Raw genomic sequence first — 23,013 nt, forward strand, 5'->3', positions numbered from 1 at the left:
GGGGGGGGGGGGGGGGGTCAGAGTGTGACCCCATAAACGACCTCCCTGACCCTGCTGGTCTGGAAGTCCAGCAGTTCATCTAAACAAAAGGCACTTAGACTTAAACAGATATACGTGTGTTTGCTATACCATATATCAGTAAGAGCAGATATAACCTCTCTCCTGACCTTAAGTTGTGTGTGCATGCCAGAGTGCTCTGGGAGGCACACAGAGTCTTCGTAGATTACTAAGGATCAAACCTCTACCAACATGACATTGATTATAAAACGCTAAGCATATATGAGTAGATATTTCTAAGCATAAATGACAATCAACAATACAAATCTAACAAAACCAAATGTCCTAAATTTAAGGACATTCTGGTATTGCATCATAAGTTAAATAGTAACTGATTCATGAACTCACACACACACACACAAAAAAAACCCACATATTGTTTTGAAAGCCTCCACAACATTTGCAGAAAACCTAAGATTGCTCATCACGTAGCTTGCAAACACCTGTAACTGAAAGTTAAAATTAGGCGGAAATACAAAAAACAGCTGTCTTACTATTTTACACATGTTCCCTGCCTGTCCGCTTGTCTGTGAACTACTCCTACACTGGCAGGAGCTGAGGAACCAAAACCGTCACACGGGTGCATCTTAGGCCCCTGAAGGAGCTTACCTGATATTATGATGTCATCATGTTGCCTAGCAGTCCCCTACCAAGCAGCAGTTTAGTAGTTATACACCTATAAAAGAGACTTAGCATCTTAATTTCACTACAGTAAAATCATATTATATGCACAAATTTTGAATATTATAATGAATATATTATGGTCTGATCATGTTGTCTGGCAGCTTCCCAGTGACAGACTGAATTGACAGTAAAGCGGCACCTGAACATTGCAGAAGTCCCACAAAATGTAATTTCTATAATTTGCCTATGCTTTATTAGACATCCTAAGAGGGTCAAGCAACAATATTTAGCAAAAGGAAAGGATTTTCATTCTACTGCAAAAAACCCCAAACCCATTTTTAATGTTAGCAATTGTTAAATATTATATTGAGCCGTTGCATTGAAAAAGTTTGAGTACCAATGATGTGGAATTGCAGCGAGTTTTATACTAACTGACACATAATTTATTTTGGTGTTTCCTCAAAACAAAACCTAATTTTTAGCTTGGTCGGATGGCTGGAAAGTGCATGCACTTACTTGTTCGCTCAATTTATGTCAGCTGTTTGTTTGTAAAGCTCTGATTCACTCTTTCTTTCTACCGTGCTGCAGCAGCCACTCTTCTCCTTTATTAATTCAACTATTCAAATAATGGTTTAACCTTTCACCGTGGTGTTGAATCCTTTATTGTGTTTGAGCCAGCCGTTACAATGCTGGCACAGGGACAGCCACAGCAGGTGTTGAGGAAAAGAAAATGCCAGATAAATGCCAAACTGAGAAAAAAAAGGAAACATGGGCAGATTTGTGTTTGTTGTGAACGTTTCAGTTACCTTCATGTAAGGTTTAACCAATGACTGTTTTCTACAGTCATTGCGTTTAACCAATCCTGTTCCAGTTTCAAGTACATTAACTGGGTGTGCAATTTTCAATCTAGAGACCAAAAATTCAATATTGTTCATCTAATTCTAACCTTTAAAGAAAAATTGTGCAGCTAGCTACAAATCTTGGCAAACCCATTCTTGTTTTAAAATGGACCTATATGTAATTCAGGCTATAGTAGCTGCATTACATAATGTGTATTGCAGAGTACTGGGCACATTTCCTTAATGGTTAACACAGTTTTTATAAGTTATCGCTTTATTGACTGTCCACGCAGTGTGGTTCTCATAAAATATAAGAATAAAAAACATTTTTGCTAGATCAAGACAACTTTTATTCAGTGTCACTTAGGTACAGCATTTGCACGCATCACTGTAAACAAGATAATTTGGACATGTCTGGATGTAGACATGTCCATGGACACACTGATAAAAGGTGTGGGGATCCTCATCATTTACATACAGGCCATCTGGCTTTTCAGCGCAGAATCCACTTCCAGAAACAGGACTTGAGGTTGTTTTGGCAGTAGTAGCAGTAGTGGTAGTAGTAGCCGTAGTAGTGGTAGTAGCTGTTGGGCCATGAGGGATCGTAGAGACGAGTGGTGGATGTGTGGTTACAGGTGGCGGGGGTGGAGAATCTAGTAAATACAGTAAGTATATATACAAGTTTAGGAAATTTTGGAGAAAAAAAACTAGCGATGATGACACTGATGAATATTACCATTTCCATGTTTATCCTTTTTTCAGTTTACCTGAATTCAAAAGAGTGCGCAGATAACTAATGAGAGGATAATGTCCCTGTCCACAAAACTGTCCAGCAAAGTCATCGAGATCCAGAGACCAGACGAATGCTCCTCCAAATCTGTTGTCTTTCACATACTGTGCCTGTGAAATATAAACTGTGAGTTGCAATTTAAAACTACCAAATTTCTCCCAGTGCACAATCCAAAAGTAACCAAATGTATTCAAATATTAATATGAAACAGAGCAGGGAATTCGTTAATTCTTTCAAAAAGCTTAAAAGACTCTTTTAAACATCACTAGCTCTGGATCGAAACAGCAAATAATGAAGTTTAAACATATGCTGGAAAACCCAACATGTAACTGAAATTTGATCATATCTGTGAAGCAGGTAACACAACAAATTGAAAGTGTCCAGAATAAATCACATTTTATACAAAAAATGAAAAATAGTTGTAAGGTGATATTTGTGGCTCTATAATGCTGCATGTAAGAGCGCCATCTTCTTCCTGATAGAAGTTATTAAAAACTACATGTACGTGGTTTATAAATGCACAGATTAATAATCATTAACTTTACCTGATGTCTGTAATACTTTAAGAGCAGTAAGATATAGCTGCCAGTTAATAAGAACATTATGATTTGTTTTGTATTATCACCTTAAACAAAAATCTGTATGGGTACCTTGATTTCAAAGCTCTGCCTGTTATCAAAGCCAACCCACTCATTGCCCTTAATGGCATAGGGCACCTTTTGCTCATCAATCCACTTTATGCTGCCTGTTTGGATAAAAGTGCAAATCTGTAGAGAAGAAAATAATACTTCAACACCCTTCACACAGTTTGCGATTTATGGAAAACTTTGTGGTGTAATAAAACTGAACATATGCTGCTTTGTATTAGCTGACCTCATAGTAAGACCAAAACCCAGCTTCACGGGTGTAAGGCCCAGCACTCGCTGGTCCTGTGGCTGCAGCTCCAAGACCATTAGCAGCTGTTGATGTGGTGAATGTGCGTCCATATGTGGGGAAACCGACTAAGAGCTTTTCCACAGGAGCTCCCTGGTCCCTCCAATATTTCATAGCAAAATCCTTTGAGAGAAAAAAATAGTATATTATATAATATTTTTATAATGATATTTTATAGTGATATAAAAAAACAAAAAACACCCATCTCGCCCCTGCGGGCGGTTTATCCTTCAAGCTCGGGTCCTCTACCAGAGGCCTGGGAGCTTGAGGGTCCTGCGCAGTATCTTAGCTGTTCCCAGGACTGCGCTCTTCTGGACAGAGATCTCCGATGTTGTTCCCGGGATCTGCTGGAGCCACTCGCCTAGCTTGGGAGTCACCGCACCTAGTGCTCCGATTACCACGGGGACCACCGTTACCTTCACCCTCCACATCCTCTCGAGCTCTTCTCTGAGCCCTTGGTATTTCTCCAGCTTCTCGTGTTCCTTCTTCCTGATATTGCTGTCATTCGGAACCGCTACATCGATCACTACGGCCGTCTTCTCCTGTTTGTCTACCACCACTATGTTCAGTTGGTTAGCCACCACCATTTTGTCCGTCTGTATCTGGAAGTCCCACAGGATCTTAGCTCGGTCATTCTCCATCACCCTTGGGGGCATCTCCCATTTTGACCTCGGGACTTCCAGGTTATACTCGGCACAGATGTTCCTGTACACTATGCCGGCCACTTGGTTATGGCGCTCCATGTATGCCTTGCCTGCTAGCATCTTGCACCCTGCTGTTATGTGCTGGATTGTCTCAGGGGCATCTTTACACAGCCTGCACCTGGGGTCTTGCCTGGTGTGATAGACCCCAGCCTCTATGGATCTTGTACTCAGAGCTTGTTCTTGTGCTGCCATGATTAGTGCCTCTGTGCTGTCTTTCAGTCCAGCTTTGTCCAGCCACTGGTAGGATTTCTGGATATCAGCCACCTCCTCTATCTGCCGGTGGTACATACCCTCTAAGCTGCGCACGTGCGCAATTGCGCACTGCTGGCACGGTCTCTGCGCACAGAAAATCTGTGTTGCGCACAAAAAAAATCTAACCTGAATTGAAATTAAAATTAAAACTTTAACAATTCTGTTTTGCAGTGTTAGTCAGTAAGTGACTGGCTGCTCCCGTATGGGATTAGAACGATGCCACCTTATCCTATAGTCCAGCCAATGATGCGATTCACATTCGTATATACGCAGCTAATCAACGTCGTTGACAGGCTATGACAGCGTCCTTATGTGCCGACAGTGGTGTTTTAGCTAGCAAAGCGGCGTGGCTGATGTGGAGTGAAGCCACGTTAATGACAACGTGTACAACCAGTGTTGCCAACTTAGCGACTTTGTCGCTATATTTAGCGAGTTTTCAGACCCCCTAGCGACTTTTTTTTTCTAAAAAAAAGTTGCTAAAAAAAGACGTGAAAGCGCATATCGCTTTTACTCTCAACAAGCAGCGGGTGCTGTAACGCAGTCAGTTCTTCTTTTACTCTTTTACTCTTATGCTGTTTTGTGGATCACAAGGTTTAAAACTACTTATAAACACACACACACAAAGTAACTCCATCAGAGTGCCTATTTCAGGTCACTTTTGCCGGTCCAAGCCCGGGTAAAGGAGCAGGGTTGGAATTGTGACATTAAAAAAACAATAATTGCTAAAAGAAATTTAATTTGTAGTTCTAAATAAACTCTAAATGCATTTAGGACGTTTTTTACTCACTTTATGTCTCTTCCACGATGTTATTTCTCTCTCCAACAACATAGGTTACAATTATATTAGCATGACCAATTATGCAAATTAGGTGATGACGTCATTTAGCAACTTCTAGCAACTTTTAGGACAACCAATAGCGATTTTCCTTCCGGAGGAGTTGGCAACACTGTGTACAACCATTGGAGAGGTGAGCAGGACAGCTGGAACAATTGAAAAAGGGAAAAGTGTGGACTTTATACCAGTTTTTAAATTGTGTTGATAGACCACATAAAACCAGAGTTATGATAAAAAAAATATATACAATGTTTGGTTTTCTTCCTGAATACTGTCGTTGTTTATATTTACTGCGGGAAGAAACGGTAAAAACGGTGTTTTATAAGGAAAACGCTCGAAAGCACTCTCCGCCTGTGAGCAAAAACAAAACCAACCCCCACCCTTTCCTATTGGTCAAAAAAAGTACCATGTCGACCAATCAAAAAATGATATGGCAATGTGGCATCTAGTTGTTAAGAAACGGGGGGAAGTTTTAGGAGTGACGGCGGTGTTTTGAGATGTGAGAGATTTGAGACGTTTAGCGCAAATCTTGTGTAGTTAGTGTGTAGTGTAGTCAATAGTTTTGTTGTGTGTGTCAGAACAGTGAGGCGACTGCTGAATGTTACAGGTGTTAAAGGAGTCATACATCTGTTGTCAGGCCTGCAGGTATCAGGCTGTTGTTCTCCTTTATCTCATAGTGGACAGAAATTATTTTTTGGAGTGGCACAAATAATTTGTGTGGCATCAGATTTGATGCAAAACAGCTGATTGTTCTGTAAATAGTTTGAAATGTTTATTTAAAAACGCCTTGGCTGCATTAAAAAAATAGCTGCAAAAAGCTTTGTTGTTTGCCAAACTGAGTTACTTTTTTGAAGAAGTAACTATATAATTAATTGCCCAACATTGGTCATTATATACTGTATTTGGCAGACAGAGATACAGGACTCTCTCCCAGACCACAGACTCATACTCATAATACAAGTCAGAGCTTTATGAAAAAAAGAAAAAAAGTGTGTTTTCAAAATTGGAGTTTAAGTTATTTTTACTTCCAATAGTGTTAACATATTACACAGGTCATGAACAAGATTTTTTTAAAATTTCATTGTAAGTGGGCTAAAGCAGTTAATTAAAAGTAGTCTAACATAAATGTAAATGCTGTAATTTGATTATTTTAATAAACCATGTAACTTGGATGGATTCGATGCTGGCGTGACCACAGTGCACACGTCTGATGTCGCTCACAGTGGTCCAAGGGATCGCTCAGGGAGAATGTGTGTTCGCTCAGACACATGAAATATTAGAGGGAACATTGCCGTGCAGGGGCCTGTCCTTCCATGATGGTTCCTCGCCTTCCTCCTCTTTCTTGGGTTTCTGCTGCCTGAGGTATTCACTGAGCACGCTGTCAGTTGGGGCCATCTTCGTGATGTATTCGTGGATGTTTCTTGTCTCATCCTGGACTGTGGTGCTGACACTCACCAGTCCCCGGCCCCCTTCCTTCCGCTTAGCGTACAGCCTCAGGGTGCTGGACTTGGGGTGAAACCCTCCATGCATGGTCAGGAGCTTTCTTGTCTTTATGTCAGTGGCTTCTATCTCCTCCTTTGGCTAGCCTATTACCTCAGCAGGGTACCTGATCACGGGCAGGGTGTAGGTGTTGATAGCCCGGATCTTGTTCTTACCGTTCAGCTGACTCCTCAGGACTTGCCTGACCCTCTGCAGGTACTTGGTGGTTGCAGCTTTTCTAGCGGCCTCTTCATGGTTCCCATTCGCCTGCGGGATCCCCAGGTACTTGTAACTGTCCTCTATGTCTGCAATGTTGCCTTCTGGTAGTTCAATCCCCTCAGTTCTGACTACCTTCCCTCTCTTTGTTACCATCCGACTACACTTCTCCAGCCTGGTCCTGGTAGTGTGGATCAGTGAATCATTGGGAAGATGGCCCCAACTGACCGAGTGCTCAGTGAATACCTCAGGCAGCAGAAACCCAAGAAAGAGGAGGGAGACGAGGAACCATCATGGAAGGACAGGCCCCTGCACGGTATTTACCACCAGCAGATAGAGGAGGTGACTGATATCCAGAAATCCTACCAGTGGCTGGACAAAGCTGGACTGAAAGACAGCACAGAGGCACTAATCATGGCAGCACAAGAACAAGCTCTGAGTACAAGATCCATAGAGGCTGGGGTCTATCACACCAGGCAAGACCCCAGGTGCAGGCTGTGTAAAGATGCCCCTGAGACAATCCAGCACATAACAGCAGGGTGCAAGATGCTAGCAGGCAAGGCATACATGGAGCGCCATAACCAAGTGGCCGGCATAGTGTACAGGGACATCTGTGCCGAGTATAACCTGGAAGTCCCGAGGTCAAAATGGGAGATGCCCCCAAGGGTGATGGAGAATGACCGAGCTAAGATCCTGTGGGACTTCCAGATACAGACGGACAAAATGGTGGTGGCTAACCAACCGGACATAGTGGTGGTAGACAAACAGGAGAAGACGGCCGTAGTGATCGATGTAGCAGTTCCGAATGACAGCAATATCAAGAAGAAGGAACACGAGAAGCTGGAGAAATACCAAGGGCTCAGAGAAGAGCTCGAGAGGATGTGGAGGGTGAAGGTAACGGTGGTCCCCGTGGTAATCGGAGCACTAGGTGCGGTGACTCCCAAGCTAGGCGAGTGGCTCCAGCAGATCCCGGGAACAACATCGGAGATCTCTGTCCAGAAGAGCGCAGTCCTGGGAACAGCTAAGATACTGCGCAGGACCCTCAAGCTCCCAGGCCTCTGGTAGAGGACCCGAGCTTGAAGGATAAACCGCCCGTAGGGGCGTGCTGGGTGTTTTTATATATATATATGAATGTTGATGAAAGTTTCACTCACCACATTGTAACATATGTTATCACCCTGATCGACGGAGCTGCGGTACAGAGGGCTGTTATGACCTGTGAATGGGTCCCAAGCTCCGTGGTAGTCATAGGTCATGACATTTATAAAGTCTAGAAACCTGTAAAACATCACCATTAAATACAATAATATCAATAATAATAATAATAATAAGTAAAATAAGTTAAGAACTTGAACATATTTAAAGTAAAAATCCTTAAAAATGCCCATGTATTCAACCTGTAACTTTAATACTTTTTATCAGCATGTATCATTCAACAAAAATCATTCAGTGTATTCACATTATGTAGCTTTCACTCTACATCATTTCTTCATGTTATTACTGTGGTTGGCTGTCTAAGCCTTTCACATTAAGCAATGTGCGTATAGTAAATAAAACCACAGGTAGCTCTTCTGATCAAATATTTGCTGTCCCTGTAAATCTGGGACTGTCAGTGTTTTAGTATGAATTAATACTTGCATTTATTAAAGTAATCTCCAGTGCTGCAAAATGAAAAGTGGGATGAAATTTTTAGGATTGGAACTTTAGTGACTTCCTATCAAATAAACTCACTCTGACACATCGGCAATCTCATAGCCATTGTCAATGTTCCCCTTCCCGCCCGCCACTGCAGCTGTGAGCAAGAGCCGTGGGTGTTTGGTCTCAGTAGCTTCTTTTTCAAAGGCAGCAAGTAATTCCTAGATGCAAGAATACAGTAGACAAGGATGATATTGTGCATTCATTTCAATAAGAAAGCATATTTTATATGTAAAATACATATAAAAATAACAATAACATACTAAAATATAATGTGCATAGTATTAACAAGCATACGTTGATTTCCAGACTAACCTGTAAGAGCACTGTGTATCTCTTCTTGTCCTCTGGTGGGCTTCCCCGTGCTCCAGGATACTCCCAGTCCAGGTCAAGTCCATCAAAGCCATGCAGCCACAAGAATCTGATGCAAGACTGGATGAATGTCTGGCGACTGGCAGGAGTTGAAGCCATGATGGTAAACCTATTGAGATGGAACGTTTATAGATATATTGAGGTGATGATTAATTTGTTGTTGTTATGTGAAATAATGTAATTCTACAGCTTTGTGATGCTGTTGTCATGTAGACTAACTGTGCAGTGCCAAAGTTCCAGCCACCAACAGCCAACAGAGTCTTCAGCTGGGGGTTTCTGTGATGGAGATATAGAAAAATAGGTAGATTTATAATTAAGCTATGTGACTTGACAAAAATGCTACATTTTGCAAGTCCTCATTCCTCATGTCATGTAAAATCATCCTAGTCTTTTTATTTGTTTCCCAATTTTTTATTCATTTAACATAACTCCTATGAAAATTTTGCATTAGAAACCCTTTACTTCAAAAATTGTGTAAGGAGTGATGATCAGTGATAATCCTTTAATAATTCTTTGTGGTTCGAGGTGGCAGAAGTTGTCTTTAACCTGGGTTCTTTTTGGTCAGCAGGGAATGACTCTTCTGTTTGTATAAACAGGTTGAATTTCGTATAGGCCTGAAAAAACCACAGTACTGCTAACTGGATTTTATATCTCAGTACTGAGTCAATTTGAACCCCTTAAAACAGGTTGTGTGAGGATACAGTGTCCTATTTTTTTTTAGTCAGATTCACTCCTTTCTTGTTATGGAAAATGGTAAATGGCCTGTATTTGTATAGCGCTTTCCTAGTCCCTAAGGACCCCAAAGCGCTTTACACATTCAGTCATCCACCCATTCACACACACATTCACACACTGGTGATGGCAAGCTACATTGTAGCCACAGCCACTCTGGGGCGCACTGACAGAGGCGAGGCTGCCGCACACTGGCGCCACTGGGCCCTCTGACCACCACCAGTAGGCAACCGGTGAAGTGTCTTGCCCAAGGACACAACGACCGAGACTGTCCGAGCTGGGGCTCAAACCGGCAACCTTCCGATTACAAGGCGAACTCCCAACTCTTGAGCCACGATCGTTATGTCTCATTTAATAAAATCTAAATGCTGACTGCCAAAAGCTCAACTTGAGTTTGGTTCCACAAATCATTCACATGTGACATGTCTTTTATATATGAACACAGTTTAAACTTTATCCAATTTAATGCAAAACAAATGAAGCACAAGAATGATACATTTGAGAAATGGTGTGTGTTTCAAAAAAACCCTTCTTATCCTGGTATAAAAACACATATATAACGGAAACTAATATAAGTTTCTTTAAAAACACTTAATACATATAAAGATTTTTAGGATATCAGAATCATGATAAGATCGCAATAAAAACAGTGGCACACTCGTAGAACATTATCAGAATCAGAATCAGAAAGACTTTATTTATCCCCAAGGGGCAATTTTATATATGTGTATATATATATATATATATATAAATGATAGGTTCTGTGTTCATTTAAAGACCACTGCCTTGTTAAATCTGTTTTATTTTGAGATTTTTGCATGTAACTCTTTCCTTTTTATTTTGGCTGCACTAATAACATTAAAACACATCTGTCAATAATGAAGTGCTTAGGGTCAAAAATGATTTGAATACCACTTCACCATTCATGCCAGAACAGCTGCTCAACCTTGCACACTTCTGTTATTAATTATTGAAAACAAAGCCACGGTTAAAGTAATATTTCAACCACTCACCTGTTCTTGAGGGCATTGAAGGATCTGTAAAGAACATCATCATTCCACTCGTACATTGTTATCTCATTTGAGGGGCTGATTACAGAGAAGGCGTAGATCAGATGTGTGCACAGGTTGGGGTCTACATTTTCAGGAATGTATCTTCCAGCACCTGGTCTGTATTGGGACCAGTTGGTGAAGTAGCATGCCAGTTTGGTTGAAGACACTTTTGCAAAGAGGAGAAATTTTTTTTTCATATTTTAAGTCATGTAATTCAGAAACACGTGTCAGTAATACATATAGATGATCAATACATACCAACTTGAAGACAAATCAAAAGGGACAAACCTGGAAAAACAAATATATTAGTTATTATTTTGCAGAATTTTACACTTTTGAATCAATTAGTAACTGAAATAATGATGATTGATTTACCAGCCAAGACTGTTACTCGAACCATGTTGAACCAGTTGATCCTTTTTCCATCTGCAACATGTGATATGCAACACCAAAAATAGTTATTTACGATAATTATTCACAATTTCATGAATCACTGTAAGACTGATTTTGACAGAATCAAACTAATTCTGCGTTCTACAGCTAATTCTTCTGTGAACTGCTGCTACGCATATTAAAGTCTGTAACAGTCTAAAATAAAGCCCACGAAAACCTTCTTGCGCTGATGATTACCTTTTCACAGGTAGTTTGACACAAATACTCCAGGGAGTCCTTTTTATAGGCACGATAGGGCAGGGACAAAGGCTGTGTGCCAACAAAATGTAATCAATGCATCAGGACATCGACTGAGGATATTGCACGGAGCTGTCATAAGATGACTGCTGATGGCTTTTATTACCTGATAAATCTGACCCCAAATTTCTTCAGCCTGCTACAGTAAAATCACCTCAGGTCATTTCCTGCTGATAAGAGGACCTGATAAAATTGTGAGCCGATGCATCGTATTTTACAGAACATCATGATCATACTGGTTTCCACAGTAATGTCTTGATAAACAGCTAACAACAAACTTCAAAGTGGTCTTTCGTTTAGTTACACACTGTTGCTTCGTGTTATGCTGCAAATAAATTAGCGCTGCAGCTTTGTATCACTTTTGTAAATAATGAGATTATTAATGATGAGCTTATTTTATGATCAAATAATTGATCAAATAATTGATGGTTTATTTAATAATTTGGATCATTTGGTAGATAAAAAATAGTTTGTTGGTGTTTATTTGCAATTACAAATAATCCGAATATATATCCAAATAGTCCGAAACCCAAAGATGATAATTTTTTTGTAATTTTTTCATTATAAACACGTAATCACCTTTATAAATAATGAGATGTAATTGATAAAATAATTGATAATAGAGGTTTAATTGATGATTTGGATCATTTAGTCTTATTGTTTTAGTTGTTCAGTTGTTGGTGTTTATCAGTCCCAAGCTTAAAGATGAACATTTTCCTATCATAATTTTCAAAAGGATAAGAAGAACAAGAAAGACAGTTTCAGGATATTATTAGATGTTTTTCCTCTCACAGAAAAACAAAAGAAAACAAAAACAGCTTATTGTATAACTAAACTAAACTATAACTTTTTCTTTAATCTCAACATATATTTTCCTAAATAAAAAAGTAAAGTAAATTGATAAGCTCAGTGAATGTTATTATATGATACATGATTAAAAACATCCAAAGGATTAATTTTTATCTAGTTTTTGAACCTTCTGATCTAAATCTAACATCTTTGATAATTTGAAGTTCATTTAACATTGTTTTTCTTTCAGCTCTCTCATAGTCTTGAACCCTTTAACATTACCAGCTAACCCCTAGGTATGCTTGATTGGAGGGGCATGACAACGATAACTCAAAGCTATATCAGATAAACCAGAAAGGTTTTAGATAACGTATCGTTTTGTCTTTAAGTTAATCCCCAATGGTGTAATGATGGATTACAGTGAACCTGTCACATCAGAGTGAATTAAAGTGTTTTTATCTGTTTAGTGCAATTTGTAATTAACAGTCTCTTTCAATTCTAAGATTTTTCGTAATTTTAACACCATCATTGAGCCTTAAAATGACCTCAAGTGAACAAGAACACATGATATAATATATGAAGTCAATATTTGTTTAACAAAAATCAAGCCAAAATGCAGAAGCAGTGTATGAAAGATTAATTAGATTCTAGATTCACCTTTAGGAGCAATAACGTGAAGTAATGTTTTTCTGTATGACTTTCAGTCATGTAACCTCTCACATCATTGTGGAGGAATTTTAACCCACTCTTTTTTAGTGTTGCTTAAGTTCAGTTCACTTTCCTGTTTGTCATAGCATTTGGATTAGGCTGAAGGCTGGACTTTGGACCATTGCAACACGTTCATTCTGTTGTTTTTCAGTCACTCTGTTGTAAATTTCATGGTGTGCTTGAGGTCATTGTCCCGTTGCATGACCCAATTTTGACAAAGCTGAAGATGGCCTCACATTTAAGCTGACTGGGAAGATCACCAACTGCCTTGAATGTTTTCCACTTGTGAAAAATCCTTGTGGACAATTAGAATGATAGATTTCGCTTCACTTGTTTGGAAATCTTGATGTAACCCTTCCAAGACTGGACAGTAACAACTGCTTCTTCAAGATCACTGTTAATATCTTTCCTCTCTGGCACCTTTTATAGAGGTGGTCACAATCATGATGATTATTTTTATCTTATATTTTTATCTTATATATATATTTATATACAGTGTTGGGGAGTAACGGAATACATGTACCGCCGTTACGTATTTAAAATACAAAATATGAGTAACTGTATTCCGTTACAGTTACCGTTTAAAAAGGTGGTATTTAGAATACATTTACTTTGTTGAAATAAATGGATTACACGGCGGTACTTTCCTGTTTCATATTGTGGCGGGTCAGGACTGTTTGGTTTTGTTTGACACCTATGCTCTGTTGTTCCAGGCGGCAGCGTTACGGTTGCCATGGTTACAGGGCGAGGCTCTCTCTCTCTCTGTGTTTCCTGGGTGAGAGAGCGCCTTTTTGCTGTTGTTGTTGTTGTGCTAAGCTAATAGTAGTGATGGTAAATTCGATTCTTTTTACTGAATCGAGTTTTAATGAGTCACTCACCAAAGTGAATCAGGTTTCTTGAGTCATTTGAGTCACTGAGTCAGTTGACCAGAGAGTGCAAAAATGTATATTTTCACTCAAACTTAATTTGTTTATCTTTTAATGTAAATCCTACTGCTAAGATGAGTGATTGTAAAAGAAAACAACTATTTTCTTTAGAGCAAAAAAGAACAAAAAAATTCTAAAGGGAACATTTATTAATTTTTATTTTATTTGTATTTTCCTTAAATGTGTCAAATATATATTTTCTCATCTAAATGTCCACTGAGCTGTGAGCCAGGGGGCGATAAAGTGCCTTAACATTGGTTGCCAACCAAGAAGAAGAAGAAGCTGTGAGCCAGGAGGGAGGGCGTGAGTCAGTGGCCGTTTAACAATGCCCAAGTACGCGAGTACGTACTCACCGAGAACGCACGGGAGTACGTACCCGCCGAGAACGCGAGCACGGACTCGCGATATGTACAATTGGAACACCAGCGTACGTGATGATGTCACAGGTCCGGAGTTTTTACTGCCGTCCCCTCTTAATTTAACTGTGAGTAACATGTTATGAAGCTTAACTTTAATCACAGCCAAACCGGTTTACTCAGGAACAAATAAAACACTGAAATAAACCAAACATTAACATTTAGAAGTGATCTAAGTGACTTATATATCATTTTTAACCTCAGTAGTGAAACCTCTATTAATAAAAATAGTGTACATGTACATACGTGTACATACCTTAATAAAAACAAGCAGGTGAGATGTTAGAACGCTTTTATTTTTATTTTAGTGGACATTTAATACAATAGACAGCTGCTGGGGTTTGTTTAACCTGAGTAGCGAAAAGACCGCGGGCGGGGGGGGTTGAAAACAATGTGCCGGGAGTCCGCTGTTCTGGACGAAATGCATTCTGGGATATTTAGCTGTACCAAGTCCACACCGATGCATGCTCGATAAAACGGGCGGAGCGAGAACACATCCGGGACTTTTTCGCGTTCTCGGCTTGATGCGTACTTCGAATTGGAACAGTACTTGGTCTCCGACTGATGACGTATCACGAGTACACGAGAACGCAAGTACGCACAAGTACGCATATTGAGAAACGCCCAGGGAGTGATTCGTAACAGGAAGGGAGGGGGTGAGTCAGTGAGTCAGTGAGTCAGTAGCTGTGTCCCAAAACGTCGGCTGCATCCTCCGGAGGCCGCATTTGAAGGCCGATTACGTCACAGCCAGGCGACGAAGGCTGTCCCAATTCGTCGACTCCTTCAAATGCGGCCGACAAATGCGTCCTTCATTTCCCCGAATTTGAAGGATGGGTCGGGTGTGTCCTTCGTGGCCCACCATATCCCAGAATTCATAGCGCGGCCCAGCCAAATTTCAGCTGCCAACAATGGCGGCCGCTACTAAGTTTTAAAATTAGTCTTATTAATCTTTCTGGGTCACAAAATAAACTTTTAACATATTTTCAGGCGAGAAAGTAGCTGTGTAAATTACAAATATCTGCTTGGTTTATCAAGACATCACATATCTGCAAAAGTGTGCCGACGTTTTCGGAGACGTCTGTTACCACCTGCTCGATAGCAAGCCGGGGGGTTCAATGGTCACTCCCCGCTCTTTCGCTACTCAGGTTAAACATGATATATAAGTCACTCGGATAACTTAAATATGTAATTGTTTGCCTTTTTTCGGTGTTTTATTTGTTCCGGAGTAAATCGGTTTGGCTGAGATCAAAGTTATTAGATTGTTAGATTAAATAAAACTTATTAATCCATCGGGTGGGTTCCTTCGGGATTTTCACACAGCTGAATAAACGTTAAACAGAAAACTGATTAAAAAGAAGTGTGAGACGGTCGAGAATTTACGCCAGTGTCCTGTTATATTTTAGATAGCAAGGAGCAGACGGCCGAGTTTATTAAACTCCACCGAGACAGCGGTGACGCTAATCTGAAGGCTAGACCGTCCCATTTCACAGCCTCGCACTTCCGGCCTTCTCGGTCTTCGAAGGACCCGGCCCACGTAGACCGCGAAGGCCGGGTCCTCCGAAGGATGCAGCCGACGTTTTGGGACACAGCTAGTGAGTCGTTCAACTCGTTTGAGCTGTGAGCCAGAAGGGAGGGGGTGAGTGATTCGCCTTACGCTATGATTCAGCACAGCGAGGGGGTGAGTGATTCAGTGATTCGTTCAACTCGTTTGAGCTGTGAGCCAGGAGGAAGGGGGTTAGTGAGTCCTGAGTGATTCGCTTATGCTATGATTCAGCACAGCAAGGGAGGGGGTGAGTACCTCAAATGTGCTGTTAGCATGCTAGCTGAGCGATGCTACTGTGAACCGAGGAGCTATTGTCTTGATGTGAGCTTCTACTCAGGGTTTTTTCTTCCAGTTCAGAGCAGGAATGTTTTTGTTAATAAACTGGCTGTTGTTTATTTCCCCACAATTTTAATTATAAGCTAGATATATTTCTACTAATGGAATTAATTTGCTAACAGCAACAGGGATGAGTCAGTGGGCGTTTCTCAATATGCGTACTTGTGCGTACTTGCGTTCTCGTGTACTCGTGATACGTCATCAGTCGGAGACCAAGTACTGTTCCAATTCGAAGTACGCATCAAGCCGAGAACGCGAAAAAGTCCCGGATGTGTTCTCGCTCCGCCCGTTTTATCGAGCATGCATCGGTGTGGACTTGGTACAGCTAAATATCCCAGAATGCATTTCGTCCAGAACAGCGGACTCCCGGCACATCGTTTTCAACCCCCCCCGCCCGCGGTCTTTTCGCTACTCAGGTTAAACAAACCCCAGCAGCTGTCTATTGTATTAAATGTCCACTAAAATAAAAATAAAAGCGTTCTAACATCTCACCTGCTTGTTTTTATTAAGGTATGTACACGTATGTACATGTACACTATTTTTATTAATAGAGGTTTCACTACTGAGGTTAAAAATGATATATAAGTCACTTAGATCACTTCTAAATGTTAATGTTTGGTTTATTTCAGTGTTTTATTTGTTCCTGAGTAAACCGGTTTGGCTGTGATTAAAGTTAAGCTTCATAACATGTTACTCACAGTTAAATTAAGAGGGGACGGCAGTAAAAACTCCGGACCTGTGACATCATCACGTACGCTGGTGTTCCAGTTGTACAAATCACGAGTCCGTGCTCGCGTTCTCGGCGAGTCCGTACTCCCGTGCGTTCTCGGCCAGTACGTACTCGCCGAGAACGCGAGTACGTACTCACGTACTTGAGAATTGAGAAACGGCCAGTGAGTCAGTTGCGCTTGTGAATCATGATTCACGAGTCAGTAAAGTGATTCTCGAGTATTGAACGATTCGTTCACGAATCGAACATCACTAGCTAATAGGCAGAATGCTACAGGCATAGCCCTAAAGAATGTAGCCTCATGGGCAGTGTAGTCCGTGCTGCAGGGAGAATGGACTGCCATACCCGTTATGTGTCTGTGAGCGAGGGAGGGAGAAAAAGGAAAAGTACGAGCTGTCATCGAGCAGAAACGGGAGCTGGAAGCATGTAAATATAATAATAACCACTGCAGCCAAGAAGAGTGCCTGACGAGCCCAGTTGTAAGTAAGCTATTAAGACTCAACTGTACACTGTGTTCGTGTTTTCCTCCGAAACAATAAGTTCCGTTGGAGCAGCCTTTCAATTCAATTCAATTCAATTCAATTTTATTTATATAGCGCCAAATCACAACAAAAGTCGCCTCAAGGCGCTTTATATTGTACAGTAGATAGCACAATAATAAATACAGAGAAAAACCCAACAATCATATCATATGACCCCCTATGAGCAAGCACTTTGGCGACAGTGGGAAGGAAAAACTCCCTTTTAACAGGAAGAAACCTCCGGCAGAACCAGGCTCAGGGAGGGGCGGCCATCTGCTGCGACCGGTTGGGGTGAAAGAAGGAAAACAGGATGAAAGACATGCTGTGGAAGAGAGACAGAGATTAATAACAGATATGATTCGATGCAGAGAGGTCTATTAACACATAGTGAGTGAGAAGGTGACTGGAAAGGAAAAACTCAATGCATCATGGGAATCCCCGGCAGCCTACGTCTATTGCAGTATAACTAAGGGAGGATTCAGGGTCACCTGGTCCAGCCCTAACTATATGCTTTAGCAAAAAGGAAAGTTTTAAGCCTAACCTTGAAAGTAGAGATAGTGTCTGTCTCCTGAATCCAAACTGGAAGCTGGTTCCACAGAAGAGGGGCCTGAAAACTGAAGGCTCTCCCTCCCATTCTACTTTTAAATACTCTAGGAACAACAAGTAAGCCTGCAGAGCGAGAGCGAAGTGCTCTAATAGGGTGATATGGTACTACAAGGTCATTAAGATAAGATGGGGCCTGATTATTTAAGACCTTGTATGTGAGGAGCAGGATTTTGAATTCAATTCTGGATTTAACAGGAAGCCAATGAAGGGAAGCCAAAACAGGAGAAATATGCTCTCTCTTTCTAGTCCCTGTCAGTACTCTTGCTGCAGCATTTTGGATTAACTGAAGACTTTTCAGGGAGTTTTTAGGACATCCTGATAATAATGAGTTACAGTAGTCCAGCCTGGAAGTAATGAAGGCATGAACTAGTTTTTCAGCATCACTCTGAGACAGGATATTTCTAATTTTAGAGATGTTGCGCAAATGGAAGAAAGCAGTCTTACATATTTGTTTAATATGTGCCTTGAAGGACATGTCCTGGTCAAAAATGACTCCAAGGTTCCTCACAGCATTACTGGAGGCCAAGGTAATGCCATCCAGAGTAAGGATCTGCTTAGATACCATATTTCTAAGATTTTCAGGGCCGAGTACAATAACCTCAGTTTTATCTGAATTAAGAAGCAGGAAGTTAGCGGCCATCCAGGTCTTTATGTCTTTAAGACATTCCTGCAGTTTAACTAATTGGTGTGTGTTACCTGGCTTCATGGATAGATAGAGCTGCGTATCATCTGCATAGCAGTGAAAATTTATGCTATGTCTTCTAATGATGCTACCTAGGGGAAGCATGTATAATGTAAATAGAATTGGTCCTAGCACTGAACCCTGTGGAACTCCATAATTAACCTCAGCATGTGAAGAAGACTCTCCATTTACTTGAACAAATTGGAGTCTATTAGATAGATATGATACAAACCACTGCAGTGCAGTACCTGTAATACCTACAGCATGTTCTAATCGCTCTAATAGGATATTATGGTCGACAGTATCAAACGCTGCACTGAGGTCTAGCAGGACAAGCACAGAGATGAGTCCACTGTCAGAGGCCATAAGAAGATCATTTGTAACCTTCACTAAAGCTGTTTCTGTGCTGTGATGAGCTCTGAAACCTGACTGAAACTCTTCAAATAAGCCATTCCTCTGCAGATGATCTGTTAGCTGTTTGACAACTACTCTTTCAAGGATTTTTGATATGAAAGGAAGGTTGGAGATTGGCCTATAATTAGCTAAGACAGCTGGGTCTAGAGATTGCTTTTTAAGTAAGGGTTTAACTACAGCCACCTTGAAGGCCTGTGGTACATAGCCAATTATTAGAGATAGATTGATCATATTTAAGATTGAAGAATTAATTAATGGCAGGACTTCTTTGAGCAGTTTTGTAGGAATGGGGTCTAAAAGACACGTTGATGGTTTGGAGGAAGTAATTATTGAAGTTAACTCAGAAAGATCGATTGGAGAAAAAGAGTCTAACTTAACATCAATGGTACTAAAAGTAGCTGTAGACGATATTACATCTGTGGGATGATTATTGGTAATTTTTTCTCTAATGATAAAAATTTTATTTCTGAAGAAGTTCATGAAGTCATTACTAGTTAACGTTAAAGGGATTGTTGGCTCAGTAGAGCTCTGACTTTTTGTCAGCCTGGCTACAGTGCTGAAGAGAAACCTGGGGTTGTTCTTATTTTCTTCAATCAGTGACGAATAGTAAGATGTTCTGGCTTTGCGGAGGGCTTTCTTATAAAGCAGCAAACTATTTCTCCAGGCTAAATGATGATCCTCTAAATTTGTGACACGCCATTTCCTCTCCAGCTTACGAGTTATCTGCTTTAGGCTACGTGTTTGAGAATTATACCACGGAGTCAGGTACTTCTGATTTGAGACCTTAGTTTTCACTGGAGCTACAGTATCCAGAGTCGTACGTAGTGAGGAGGTAAAATTATTAACAAGATAATCGACCTCTGTTGGAGTAGCGTTCAGATAGCTGCCCTGCTCTATGTTGGTACAGGGCATTGAAGATGATAACAGTGGGTGGATTATATTCTTAAACTTAGTTACAGCACTATCAGAAAGACATCTAGTTTGATAAAGTCTACTCTCCACTGCTGTGTAATCAATTATTGTAAATGTAAATGTTATCAGGAAATGATCAGACAGCAGAGGGTTTTCAGGAAACACTGTTAAATGTTCAGTTTCTATGCCATATGTTAAAACAAGATCTAGAGTGTGATTAAAGTGGTGGGTGGGTTCTTTTACATTTTGAGAGAAGCCAATTGAGTCTAATAACAGATTAAATGCAATTTTGAGGCTGTCATTTTTAGCATCTACATGGATGTTAAAATCACCCACAATAATTATTTTATCTGAGCTGAGCACTAAATCAGATAAAAAGTCTGAGAAATCAGAGAGAAACTCTGTGTAAGGCCCAGGTGGACGATAGATGATAACAAGTAAGACTGGTTTCTGAGTTTTACAGCTGGGGTGGACAAGGCTAAGCATCAGGCTTTCAAATGAATTAAAAGTCTGTCTTGGTCTTTCGTTAATTAATAGACTGGTGTGAAAAATTGCTGCCACACCGCCCCCTCGGCCTGTGCTTCGAGGTTTCTGGTAGTTAGAATGATTCGGGGGTGTTGATTCATTTAAACTAACATAATCATCCTGCTGCAACCAGGTTTCTGTAAGGCAGAGTAAATCGATTTGTTGGTCAATTATTAAGTCATGTACTAACAGAGACTTGGAGGAGAGAGACCTAATATTTAATAATCCACATTTCACTGTTTTACTCTTTGGTTCAGATGTGGATTCTGTATTGTTCTTTCTTTTTGATTTTTTATGTTTAAGTTTTTTAAGTTTTTTATTGCTGGTTTTTGGTTTGTTTTTTGTCTGTTTGGGAGCTGACACAGTCTCAATGGAGATGGTTTTTTGGGGGGGTAGCGGGAGGAGAGAAGCTGCAGAGAGGCGTGTAAGACTGCAACTCTGCTTCCTGGTCCCAACTCTGGATAGTCAGATTTTGGGGGGTTTAATAAATTTGTCCATATTTCTAGAAATGAGAGCTGCTCCATCCAAAGTGGGATGGATGCCGTCTCTCCTAACAAGACCAGGTTTCCTCCAGAAGGTTTGCCAATTATCTATGAAGCCCACATCGTTTCTGGGACACCACTCAGACAGCCAGCAATTTAAGGAGAACATGCGGCTAAACATGTCACTCCTGGTCTGATTGGGGAGGGGACCAGAGAAAACTACAGAGTCCGACATTGTTTTGGCAAAGTTGCACACCGATTCAATATTGATTTTAGTGACCTCCGATTGGCGTAACCGGGTGTCATTACTGCCGACGTGAATTATGATCTTACTGTATTTACGTTTACCCTTAGCCAGCAGTTTTAAATTTCCTTCAATGTCGCCTGCTCTGGCCCCTGGAAGGCAATTGACTATGGTTGCCGGTGTCTCTAGCTTCACATGTCTGAGAACAGAATCACCAATTACCAGAGTTTGACCCCCGGCGGGTGTGTCGCCGAGTGGGGAAAAACGGTTAGACACATGAACAGGTTGGTGGTGTACCTGGGGCTTCAGTTTAAGACTATGCTTCCTCCTCACCGTCACCCAACCGCCCTCGTTCCCCAGCTGCTTGGGGTCTGCCGGGGAACAGCTAGCGGGGCCTACGCTATCTTCGGCTGCACCAGCTACAGGGGCCTGACTAGCTACGGGTGAATGAAGGGTGCGAAGCCGAGTCTCCAATTCAGTAATCCTGGCCTCCAGAGCTGCAAATATGCTACATTTGTTACAGGTATCATTACTGCTAAAGGAGGCCGAGGAGTAACTAAACATCTGACACAATGAGCAGGAAAGTGCAACAGGGACAGGTGAAGTAGCCATGGTGCTAACGAGTCAGCTACGAGCTAAGCTAAGCTAGCGAAACAGTAAAGAGACAGTGAGTGAATACTTTGGCTATAAATTAGGTAGTGAGCACACAGAAAGGGTGATTCAGATGAAGCACGTTAAGATTATACTATGAAAAAGGGATGTATCAAAAGATTTCAATTAAATTGCTAAGCAGAAAAGCTACTCAGAAACACCACTGTGTTTGAGCAGGAACAGGAAGTGATACTCTACCGCAGAGCGAGCGAAACACCAAGTGACAGCGCCACCCAAAGGAGTGGGTGGCGTTACTTACAACGCCTCTCTCTGTCTCTCGCTAGCAAAGTTGACCCAGACAACAAAGTAAAGCTAGTTTTCGGCTACGAGCCCGACACGAACCCGCCGTATTAGCCAGAGGTCCCTTTACTACGGTTCGAGCCGCGGACCTTCAGTAATAGTAATAAATCACACAGCAATAGTACATTCATGTAGTTGTAAAAAGCATGATAATATATTAAGTAATCCAAAGTATTCAGAATACGTTACTGTCATTTAGTAACGTAACGGAATACGTTACAGAATACATTTTGGGGCATGTATTCAGTATTCTGTAATGGAATACATTTTAAAAGTAACCTTCCCAACACTGTTTATATATATACTTATCTCCTGTGACTGTAACATCTGGACATGTGTGCGTTATTCATGTTCTTTCCACTCTGCAAGAACATGACTAAACATTATTTTGTGGTCATGTGTTACACCGGTTAACCCTAAATTGATGTTAAAAGCTAACTCTAAGAATGATAATAAAAGAAAGTTTTGCGTATCCCTTTAAAATTCCATGATACAGAAGTTGATTTCAATATTTAGTCATATACTTGCTCTTGCTCTTGACGAAGGCGGTCGCAGTTTCTCAAAATGGGCTCACTGAGTGCAGCATGGATAAGATCTTGGAGAAGCTTACGGCTGCCGTGAATACTCAGAATAAGACCTCTGAGCGCAAACTGGATTACATTTGGAGGGGCTCGCTCGGAATAACACCTCTGAGTGCAAATTGGATCACATCTTGAAGAAGCTCACTGCGGTCGTGAGTTCTCAGAATCGGCTCTTTGAGCACAAGAATGACAACATCACAGAGCGTAAGGTTGATAACATCATGGAGAAGCTCACGGCTCTCCAACGGGAGATTGAGAGACCAGTGTCGGAGTGTTAGAACAGCTTTGAAACTTCCCCTGCTGGTGGCAGACACCCTCAGACATCGGTGCGTTGGTGGTTCTTTGTGTCCCGGGATGGGCGTCCAGGTACACGCCGG

General features: G+C 41.0%; 1 protein-coding gene across 1 annotated transcript; it reads right to left on the reverse strand.

Annotated features, from left to right (window-relative positions):
* Positions 1–1,883: 1,883 nt before the first annotated feature.
* LOC134619224 (acidic mammalian chitinase-like) lies at positions 1,884–17,228 on the reverse strand. Its single transcript, XM_063464996.1, has 12 exons — positions 17,064–17,228; positions 10,956–11,006; positions 10,839–10,868; positions 10,542–10,746; positions 9,016–9,072; positions 8,740–8,905; positions 8,461–8,585; positions 7,884–8,007; positions 3,184–3,366; positions 2,961–3,077; positions 2,288–2,420; positions 1,884–2,173 (listed from the first exon to the last, which is right to left on the reverse strand). Exons 1-12 carry the CDS (start codon positions 17,116–17,118, stop codon positions 1,884–1,886), a joined length of 1,536 nt encoding a protein of 511 aa, XP_063321066.1. The 5' UTR covers positions 17,119–17,228.
* Positions 17,229–23,013: the final 5,785 nt, after the last annotated feature.

The sequence above is a fragment of the Pelmatolapia mariae genome, linkage group LG20, assembly GCF_036321145.2.
Source record: "Pelmatolapia mariae isolate MD_Pm_ZW linkage group LG20, Pm_UMD_F_2, whole genome shotgun sequence".
Classification (NCBI taxonomy): domain Eukaryota; kingdom Metazoa; phylum Chordata; class Actinopteri; order Cichliformes; family Cichlidae; genus Pelmatolapia; species Pelmatolapia mariae.

Coding starts and splice junctions, on each gene's coding strand:
- LOC134619224 (XM_063464996.1), bottom strand. CDS start 17,118: ATGACAGCTCGTACTTTTCCTTTTTCTCCCTCCCTCGCTCACAGACAC. Junction 10,869..10,955: donor TCGAGTAACAGTCTTGGCTG/GTAAATCAATCA, acceptor TTGTTTTTCCAG/GTTTGTCCCTTTTGATTTGT. Junction 3,367..7,883: donor ATAACATATGTTACAATGTG/GTGAGTGAAACT, acceptor TTTCTCTCAAAG/GATTTTGCTATGAAATATTG.